This window comes from Sinocyclocheilus anshuiensis, unplaced genomic scaffold, assembly GCF_001515605.1.
Source record: "Sinocyclocheilus anshuiensis isolate Anshui unplaced genomic scaffold, SAMN03320099.WGS_v1.1 scaffold329, whole genome shotgun sequence".
NCBI classification, from domain to species: domain Eukaryota; kingdom Metazoa; phylum Chordata; class Actinopteri; order Cypriniformes; family Cyprinidae; genus Sinocyclocheilus; species Sinocyclocheilus anshuiensis.
In genome coordinates, this window is record NW_015540881.1 from 489752 (window position 1) to 500072 (window position 10321).

Consider the following 10321-nt stretch of genomic DNA (forward strand, 5'->3'; position numbering starts at 1 on the left):
TATATATATATAAGTCATTCTAGTTTTTTAATTATTTATTTATTATTATTATTATTATTATACATTTGTATGTATATTATCGTTTCTAGTTTTGGTAGTAACTCGGTTATACTAATTTACCCTCATGGAACGTTATTTATAATAAATCAGAATAACCCGAACAGCTTTTAAAATAAAGTAACAAATCCAAACTGTTTTATTAATTTTTCTATTTTAATTTTTTAATTAATGCTCAATAACATAAGAACATTGTCAAGGAATTACATACAAATACATATAATAAAACAAAGAGAGAGAAAGAAAAAAAAAAAGAATTATACAAAAAACAATGAAAAACAAAAGATGACAAGACAAGGAGACACAAGAATGCATACATTACCACTATTGATACAATAACATACAGACATTAATATACAGGGAAAGCTTTTAAATGCATGTATTTTCTTTAAACATTTCTTCATAATATTTTATAAATCTTTGGGATTTTTTCGTTATTTATACAACTAAGAGATTTACGAAGTGATATTAATTCAGTTTTAAAATGGGGATAAGATGGATTCCAACCTGTTTTATGAGCCTGCCGTGAGCAGGAACTGACGTCAAATGTTTGCGACAGATGTTGCTAGCAGTTTTTTTTAACATTAAGCCACATAACCAGGGAGTTCAATCAGCTTGTTTCTTTTTGCTCGATTGATCTCATAAAAATGTAGACATTGCGCATAGGTATCAAAATGTCGCCAGAGCTGGAAAAGTGCCCGAGAAGCCTGTTGGTGTGCGAGAAATCAAACTTCTTGAATGAAAAGTCTCGGCATGACATCCACGTGTCGAAGCACAACTTTAATTACAAAGTGAGTTTAATCATTAAACATTTGCTCAACATATTGATGTTTCAAATGTGCTTCGATTGTATGTGGATGCCGCTGTGTCCGCAGATCTCAGTGCTGATACCTGAATGTGGGATCCTGCCTGCGAATATCAGCAGCGTTATCCACAGCTTCAGCCCTTATTACTTAGTGCGGGATCTGCCGGTTTATCAACTACTGGAAGAAACTTTCCTCGAGCCACTTGTAAAGAAGGGTAGGAGGAGAAATATGCTATTGTACGTCAATATCATTTTTTTAAATATTGAATCAGACATTTAGATTTTTATCTTTTTACACAGGAAACTTCTATGCGCTTTCTTACAACACCAAAATTGATGAAGACAATGCCATTGCACTTCTTTCCAGCGGTAAGCAAGATACTTACTTCATCATTGTCTGGATGGCCGGTTGCATAAACAGCTTAGACTAGTCTTAAAGGTCCCATATTGTCAAAACTGAAATTTCCTGTCTAGGGGCTATTTAACTACCATATAAGTTTCAAAACAGTCAGTCCACAGTAAAATTGGCACCCAACATCACAACAAGATGAGATTTTAAGCTCCTTATGTAGCCGAATCTGCGCTGGTTTGAATGGGCCGCCTCCAGTTTCCCCTTTGTTTTGCTGCCTCCAGCTAGCGCTGTGACGTCGGCTGACCCTAGTTACCTGTGGTTGGCCTGGCCGTGCGTCACTCAGAACACAACAGGCCAATCAGAAGAGAGGCTCATGAATATGAATTAGACAGACCAAAATCAACCTGTTCTCAGCAGAGCTCCTGAGAGAGGAGCTGTAAAAATATATTGAGATGGTTTTTGGTACTTATACCGCAAATATATATTCTTAAGGACATCAAAACCTCAAATAAAACTCCAGAAAGGTGTACAATATGGGACCTTTAAAAGTTAGTCATTATTTCTGCAGGATGAGTCATAATTAAAAAAAAAAAAAATCTTTTACATAACGTAGATTGGTCTAATTTGAATCTGAAAATTAAGACTGATTACCACTTGGTTAACTGCTGGCTAATCAAACTAGTTCTTAAGACACAGTCGTAACATAGTGACTATGTTTATGCAACTGGTCCTCAGTGTATTCTAAAAACCCCATAAAATTACATGGTTTTGAAACTTTTTTTCTGCTATAATTGAGATAATTGCTTGTCTTCAAACTCTAATACTTTTGATGTATTGAATTAATGTGGTTGGTTAATTTATTATTTATTATACATTAGTATTTATTATACATTAGTATATAGACATGGACTAATAGACATGAAATATTCATTTTAAACATTTTTTTTTTTTTCAGGTCAGTTAATTTTGTCTCTAGATAAAGACACATATGAACAACTTGGCTTGGAGGGACGCCCATCTCTGTACAATCACAAAAAAGCCATGAGATTTGGTAAATCTCTTTATTCTCAGTAGCTTTTTATGCATGAAATGAAGGTGTTTTATGTGAAACATAACATTCTCTGTGAACACAAAAACTAGTATTATAATAATTATAAAAAGTCTTTGTTTTGCAGTCGTGACTCTGGATCTCACTGACAAAAGCTTGACCCCAGGCACCAAACGATACCAGCGGGTTCTCTCAAGTTTGAAGGACAGACTACCACTCAGATATGACTTTCTTTTCACTAAATACAACACAGGTTTGTCTTAAGTAATCCATCATCCCCATCACTGACCTTAACAAACACATTTTTAAATTGCCTTAGCCTTTTGTATTTCCAAATTTTTCAGGTTCAGATGAAGATCAGACTCTTAACAAGCTGTTGTCCCAGTACTCATATGAGGAGCACAAGCCTGCTTTCAGCCAACACACCCTGAAAAATATGCCATGTCCCACACTTTACCCATCAGATATACAAGGAAAGACACTGTCATGTGACCCACATCACTTCTTGGAGTGGCTTGGAGCGGTTAACCTGGACATCAGCTGGTGAGTGAGCTGAGGAACAGTTATGAAGTGTTAAATTCACAAAAGCCAGTTGCTGTATAATGCAGCGCTCTTGTGGGATTGTCATCTGCTAAATAGTCGAATTGGCTCCATATATTGTACACTTAGTACCTGAAGACTGTGGCACAAAGAGACTAAATGAATTGTCTATGACAATAAAGGAGTTCTGGGTGTGTTTGACTGTATTTCTCAATCTAAATGTGTATGTTTTCAGTGAAAATGCTGCTGACAGTTTCCTGTCGACATATGTGTGTCCAGAGCCCCAGAGCTCTGTCAGTCAGGCCTTGCTGTGCACCGTTACTGGCTTTATCTCACCTGAGAATGTGTTTGTGCTGCTGCAAGAACTCAGGTGAGAGCCCAGCATTACTGTCACCTACTGTATCCCAACTTAATATGCAGAGACGACTAGAAGTATGCCATTTGTAGGATAATTTCCCCATAAACACGGTGGCATTATTACAACACTGATCAAGATAGTCATTATTTTCAAAGTTCTGTCGTAATTTTTGTGAAAAACAAGTGCCTTAAATTGTATTGACTGTGCACTGGTAGTATACTTCAAATACTTAACAACTACATTTAAAATAAATTCATATTAAATAAAAGGCAACTGAAGTGTACTTAAAGAGTACACATTAAAAATGCACTTTATTATACTAATTTTAATGTGTTGACTAACATACCAAAGCACTTGTAAAGTAATTGATTCTAATTTTAACAGTAGTGTGTTATACAAGATTATATTTAAAATCAATATATTTTAAATGCACTAAATTGCAACTTTATCATTACTAATGTGTAATTAAATACAGGTTGACCCAGAAAAACTTTATCATAAGTACATTTAAGTAATCTTTTATAGAAATGTACAATCTTGTCTTTTTTAATTGAATTTTATAAAATGTTTGTTTTTTTTATATTTTAATATTGTATTCATGATATGTTGATGAATGTTTCATTTGTGTCTGCCATGATATGGCAATAAATTTACATATGACATGTTTCAATAGATATGACATTACAGTATATTTTAGTTTAAATTAGTTTAAATTCTTGTCAGTGCATTTACACTTTACACTTACACTTTAACCATATTTCATAAGACAACAGAAGTAATAATGAGATTACAAAGATGTACATTTCTGTCATGACAACTCCCAGAGGGATTGGCATGGTAATGTACATGACAATGTTAATGTATTTGGTCTTGGCAGAATAGATCTGCTACGCTGCTGCTGCGGCAGAGCAAGTACCGAGACTTGATACTGACATTACATCCACAACATGCTGCTGTGAGCATGTAAGAAATACTGCTGCTGCACATATAACATATGTGGAATAACCCCCATTGCATACATGAATCACCCCTTAGCAGATCTATACAGGTGGAGCTGGGGAAGGTGGAGGGTTTCTGAAGTGCACTGCAAACTGCTACATTTAAATGTTGAGCAGCGAGCTCATTGGCTACCGATACAGGAGAGAACCAATCAGCTGTGACGTGATGTCATTGTCATACTGAGTTAGATCTATCGGACTGCGTCATCTAGTTTCATGCCAGAACCTTGTATATAAAGTCCCCCTTAGTGGATAAAAAACCCTTTAAAGTTCAGCTAATTGTATTTAATGTTAAATTATAATACATTTACATTTAATTGCAACTAAGTGTCTGAAAACTCTATATATAAGTATAATATTTAAGTAATATTTCTAAGACATACTCTTTTTAGAAGTATGGTATAGTGTACTTTTGAAACTTACAAGCTGTTTATTTCTCTGCCTTGAATCATCCAGGCAGTATTTCGATGAACCGAAGTTTACACCGTGGATCTCCCTCACTGTGCATGGATTTATGGATAGTCCTGTGTCGTGGGGAGCCACAGAACATGGATTCCTCAAAGGTGGTGAAAACCTCTACAATTTTGTTTGCTTCAAGAATCAGGACTACTGGTTACACATGGCTACCGGTGCTCAAGATGGCTGCCCACCCTAAAACAGTGGACATTTGACACTGAGGGACCTCTTTTTTTTTTTTTTTAATTCATGCAACTTTGTTATAATGTAAAATACAAACATAAATATAAAATGTATGCTGCTGTTTCAAGTTTTTTTTTATTAAATTATAAGAGGACAACAGTAAGTAAAAAAATGTATAGAATATCAATTTATTTGGACCAGTCATTTTCACAGCTGTTACATGTTCAGAAACCTAAAAATAATCTTTACAGATTGTACAATATAGCATTTAGTATATCAACTATAAGAAATATGCCTTGCCATTATATATATATATATATATATATATATATAAAATCTAATTTTGACCAGCATTTGAAACTAAAGGCAGATCACATATTATGTACAGCTATGCTGAAAGTCCAAAAATGCTGATAATAGATATAATTTTGTCAGTGAAGTGACTGGAACAAAGTTATTTTCCTCAGGTATAGAGTCAGCAATGTTTTACATCAAACTACAATACCCTGTATACAGAATTCAAAAGACATCCATAATAGAGAGAGGGTTGAGCTCAAATAATGTCACAATTAAACAAATTTCAGATATTGCAAAACTGCATTAAGAAAATTAGGATTGCATTTCTGGTTTTGCGTTTCAGGGTTATTAACAGATATTGAATGTTAATTATCACAGATCAAAGTTTCATTGACAGTTTACAAGTCAATGAAGCGGAGTTTACATATCAAGTTAAAAGGTATTAGACATTATTAATGTCACAATGCACTTCATAATCAAATATAACCTGCCACATTGTTTTGGAAAAATCTCCAATTAAAATAACTGAACAAAAGCATTCAATAAGTAAAATAGAAATCATCAAAACAATTCTATTTCCACAATCATAAATATAATTTTGTAAACAAGAATTCATTTTACAAAACCATTTGGGAAGGGAAAAACATACACAATACGGAATAAGGAATAGTGCATAGATATCTGTACCAGAAACATGCTATAGCATGAGATTTTGAACAGGACGCTTCGTTGCTAAAAATCTAAATATGGATTTTGAGAGGTAGGAATTTAGCACTAGGGGAAAATATGTTTGCTAAGTCACATTTTATGCAATTTTATGTGGACAGTCGCGCAACCCATTTTCTGACTCCATCCCCACCCATGTTATAAAAAAATTGTAATGAAAGAAATCCATTCCATTTAATAACAGTGCATACTAGCTAGTCACACTACAGATGTTTGGGATGGATTTCAGTAGGATCTTCCCTTAGAGATGGTTGTTTAATCTCCAGGGCTCTTCTGATGATACAGCAGTCCAGTCTGTTTGAACCAGCAGATTTAAAAACGCCAGCATCCTTTATTGACTCATGAGGAACATACCTCAATCAATTTCATAATGTCATAAGTTATTAAATTAGAAATACTGTCATCAACATTTACATCAAAATTATTTGGTGGTATATTACTCCAAAGCAGTTTGTACGTCAAGAACATACAAATAAAACTCTAAGCAGAAAACTTTTAAAGTTAAGCCAGCAAAAGTTAACTTTGATACATGTTAATTCCTACTAAGCCAGAGCCTTGCAAATCCACATGTACTTAAGTAGTCATTTTGTTAATTTGATCGTTATGTAAATCAAAAATTCAATTAGTAGGTTTCAAGTCTGTATAACAGCACTGATGCTAAATCTCTAAGCACTGGTGTCATTTTTGTTGCCGTCAGTGTCTGTTTTTCTTGATATAACTGTATCTATTCATAAAAAGGACTTCAAAGGGCTGGCCGATGTAAATGCCAGCAGGAGTTGCATGAATACTCAAGATGAACAAGGCTTGAGATGACTTCTATTAGCTGAATAAAGAGTACCTGCTGAAGAAAAGCCTGCTAAAGACTTGATTCTAATTACAATCTGTTAGTGTAGCGATATCCAAAACGGGCAAAATTCAACTTATTCAAGTCTCATGCATCCCTTTCTTGAATTACACTGATGTTATCCATCTTTTCTCAAACAGTCTGCATAGGTGGTGCTTCGAAAAGTAGCCCAAATCCGTATTACCTCTATGACAAAGCAAGTCATTACTTGATACAACAGAAATTGAGCAGAAAGATGACAGGAATTGACATATATCAAGGCATTTTGTCCTTCTGCGCAGTGCAAGATTTATCACAAACTGCATTAAAGTCATTATCAAGTGTAGCAGAATGAGACGCTGCTTTCTGCAGTCTGAAGAAAATGAAAGTTGAACGAAGATGAAGTGCGGGTTTGACCACGCCAGTCTTCCACTGTTCCATAAAAAATCCTACTAAAAAAGTAACCACTGACAAACCTTGTTTAAATAACATCAGGCACTTGAGGATGGAGGTTTTGACACCCGTAGGACATTTAACTGACTTAGAATTCATCGATTTTCTTCTGGAGATATTTGAGTATGGAGTCCATGCCCTGAGGAGAGCCCCAGACCCTCTTAAGTGCCTCACATTCCCTCTCGTTGGCCTGCTCCAGGGCGGCCCGGTTAATGTTCCTCACCAGTGCTTTGGACTCACGCAGAACCTTCAGCGTTTCCGGCAGCATCGGCATGACAAATACAATGAGGGGAACAAAATCAGGAAGAAAAGGAAAAGAAGGCACATGACTTATGGATGTGGATGCATTGTGAATTTGTAAAGAAGTGTTATCACAACGGCATTTGAACAAAAAATACATGATGTATCAATGATTCAAAATCCTCAAGGGTCTAAGCAGGGTTTAAAGCATGTTTAAAGGGTTAGTTCACCCAAAAATGAAAATTAGGCTGTTTTTTTTAAGGATAAAGCTTATTTACAATTTATTCTAAAAAGACTATTAGAATCAAATGCACACGAGTTACAATGAAAGACCATTACAGGAAAAAAAAACAATATGAAAAGTTGAAGGGATTGTGTGGATGTATGCATTGACAAAATGTAACAAGAAGAAAAAAAAAAACAAAACAAACAAATGAAAAGATGACTTACAACTGAATTACAAGATACTAGCTCCTTGATGCGAGCCATGACTTCCTGTGTGAAGGTCCCTGGCCACAGAACCTGGGACACAAGTCCTTTGGCACAAGCCTCCTGAGCTGTCAACTTCCTCCCACTCAGTAGCATTTCATTAGCCTACATTGACAGTAGAGAAACAAGAAATCAGAATTCTAGGGATGCACAATATTGGATTTTTGCCGATAACCAATATTTTTCAACTCATTTTGGCTGATAGCTGATGCTGATACAAATATATTTCCTTTTTTTGGAACACCAAGTCTCTCCTGTGCAGAGATTATAAACAAATGATTTTGATGTTGGCATTTTATTTGTAGTTTTAACATTTGTAGATGTTTTAAAGCAAAAGAGTTGTAAAAATTCTAAAAATCTATTAGAATAATTTAAGTTTTCATAATCCATTTAAAAATATATATAATCACACATTAATAAATAAATCTGTGTGTGGGAGTGAGTACAGAAGATGATCTTAGAGTGCGAGTAGGAGTGTAGATATGAAGGAGGTCAGATAAGTATTATTGAGTGCCTTGTAAGTAAGAAGAAGGATTTAAAGTCAATACGGTACTGAACTGGGAGCCAATTCAAGTGTTGTAATATGGGAGAAATGTGTTCAGTTATAGGAGTTCTGCAAATAATATGTGCAGCTGAATTCTGTACTAACGGAAGTTTATTGAGAAGCTTTGAAGGCAGACCATAAAAAAAAAAAGAGCATTACAATGCTCAATACAGGAAGTGACTAAAGCGTGAACAAGAATTGCTGTGCTCTTTACCAAAAGAGCCAGATGAAGTCGATTAATATTACGTATGTGGAAATATACAGAGCGAAATGACACGGTTTATATATGCTTCGAATGATAAAACACTGTCAAAGATGACACCCAAACTTTTAACCTGTTCAGAAACAGACACTGGAAAATGATCTATATTCATTAAGGAACATTTAGACTTGGACAGATTGGTTTTTGTACCAAGAAGAAGAATGTCAGTCTTACTAATATTTAGTTTAAGAAGATTTGATGTAAACCAGTCTTTACTCTCAGCTACACAATCTGAGAGGATAGACAGAGGAAAAGTAGAGGTGGGTTTAGAGGACTGGTAAAGTTGGGTGTCATCAGCATTGAAGCGGAATTGAATACCAAACATCCTAAAAATATTACCAAGAGGTAGAAGATAAATAAGAAATAAGAGAGGACCTAAAACTGAGCCCTGTGGAACCCCAGGAGTAAAATATGAAGGCTTTGATGTAAACTCATCAAAGTCATTAAATCATTGGAAATCTTAACTAATGCAGTCTCAACACTATGATGTGAACGGAAGCCAGATTGAAATTGCTCATACAGACTATTATCAGACAGATGATCCCTTTTATTTATTCCTGTGAATGCAAAGCTGAATTTTCCACAGTCATTACTGCAGTCTTCAGTGTCACATGATCTTTATTAATTATTATTGGTGCTCAATTATTCTTATTTCTATCAATGTAAAAAAAACGGATACATTTTTTCAGAATTCTATGATTTATAGAAAGTTCTAAAAGAACAGTGTTAACTTCTTTATCTAACAATAAATCTTAATAAATAATAAATCTTTTGTAAGATTGTAAATGCGTTTACTGTCACATAGGGATGCACCGGTAGGATTTTTTTTGGTCGATACCGATTTGAACAAACAACTATTGGCTGATTCCGATACCAATATTGGTAAATTGCATAAAGCAGGGCTTAAAAACGAGAAAAAAAAAAAAAAGATTGGTTCACTCGGAGCAGAATCGGTATTTGAACGTTTCTGTTCCTGCATTCCTCTGTGAAACCGGTTTGAGTAGACAACATACCGGTTAATAACGTTGTTTTTTAAACTTTTTCTTTGCTAATAATAATAATAATAATAATAATAATAATAATAATAATAATAATAATAATAATAATAATAATAATAATAATAATAATAATAATAATAATAATAATAATAATAATAATAATAATAATAATAATAATAATAATAATAATAATAATAATAATAATAATAATAATAATAAAGTACAGCGTTTAATGTACTCAAAAAGAAAAAAAATCATGAAGAGTCTTGAATGATCTCTCTTAATCATAGCCAATACAGCATCATCTTTTCTAGATTTACCAAAGACCAAATGTATTAAACAAAAGAAAAAACTGTCAACGCAATAAAAACATTAAATCATTTTTTTTTCAAGATATTTAAAAATGTTGCAGCATGGATTAAAAAAAACCTGCTACTCCTATAAGCGTTAATTTTGAGAGGAAAAAAACTGCCTAAATTAGTAGGCTGTACGTTGCATTTTATTATTGCATTCAAAAATAATGTTTGTAGCAAAATTACCTGTAAAGCTTTTGTAAAATAAAGAAAACTGCTTTCTGCCGTGTTTTTTTTTCCTGTGAACTTCGGAGCGCTTTACAATTACTCTCCGAAACTCAGCACAATTTTTTTCTTTCGTTTTGTTAATCTGTTAATGATTTAAGTGAAATATATTTT

At 34.0% G+C, this 10321-nt stretch overlaps 2 protein-coding genes across 2 annotated transcripts in view; one reads left to right on the plus strand and one right to left on the minus strand.

Moving 5' to 3' along the window:
* The first annotated feature begins 587 nt into the window (after positions 1-587).
* rpp40 (ribonuclease P/MRP 40 subunit) lies at positions 588-4862 on the plus strand. The gene is made up of 8 exons (XM_016486112.1): positions 588-848; positions 933-1077; positions 1163-1231; positions 2170-2265; positions 2390-2515; positions 2607-2805; positions 3038-3172; positions 4615-4862. The coding sequence occupies exons 1-8, from the start codon at positions 732-734 to the stop codon at positions 4811-4813; spliced, it is 1086 nt and encodes a 361-aa protein (XP_016341598.1). The 5' UTR covers positions 588-731; the 3' UTR covers positions 4814-4862.
* An 864-nt stretch (positions 4863-5726) lies between these two features.
* LOC107688447 (chromodomain Y-like protein) overlaps positions 5727-10321 on the minus strand; it is a 27450-nt gene continuing 22855 nt past the window's right edge. Inside the window, exons 6-7 of the mRNA XM_016486114.1 lie at positions 7787-7930; positions 5727-7343 (exon numbers count right to left, since the gene is read on the minus strand). Coding sequence (XP_016341600.1) covers positions 7185-7343; positions 7787-7930 — 303 coding nt within the window. The 3' untranslated portion in view covers positions 5727-7184. The remainder of the gene's footprint in view (positions 7344-7786; positions 7931-10321) is intronic.

Bases quoted from the DNA above. Each gene is read 5' to 3' on its own strand.
- rpp40 (XM_016486112.1), top strand. From the start codon at position 732: ATGTCGCCAGAGCTGGAAAAGTGCCCGAGAAGCCTGTTGGTGTGCGAG. The intron at 849-932 runs GTGAGTTTAATC...CTGTGTCCGCAG, and splicing joins AGCACAACTTTAATTACAAA to ATCTCAGTGCTGATACCTGA. The intron at 2,806-3,037 runs GTGAGTGAGCTG...GTATGTTTTCAG, and splicing joins GTTAACCTGGACATCAGCTG to TGAAAATGCTGCTGACAGTT.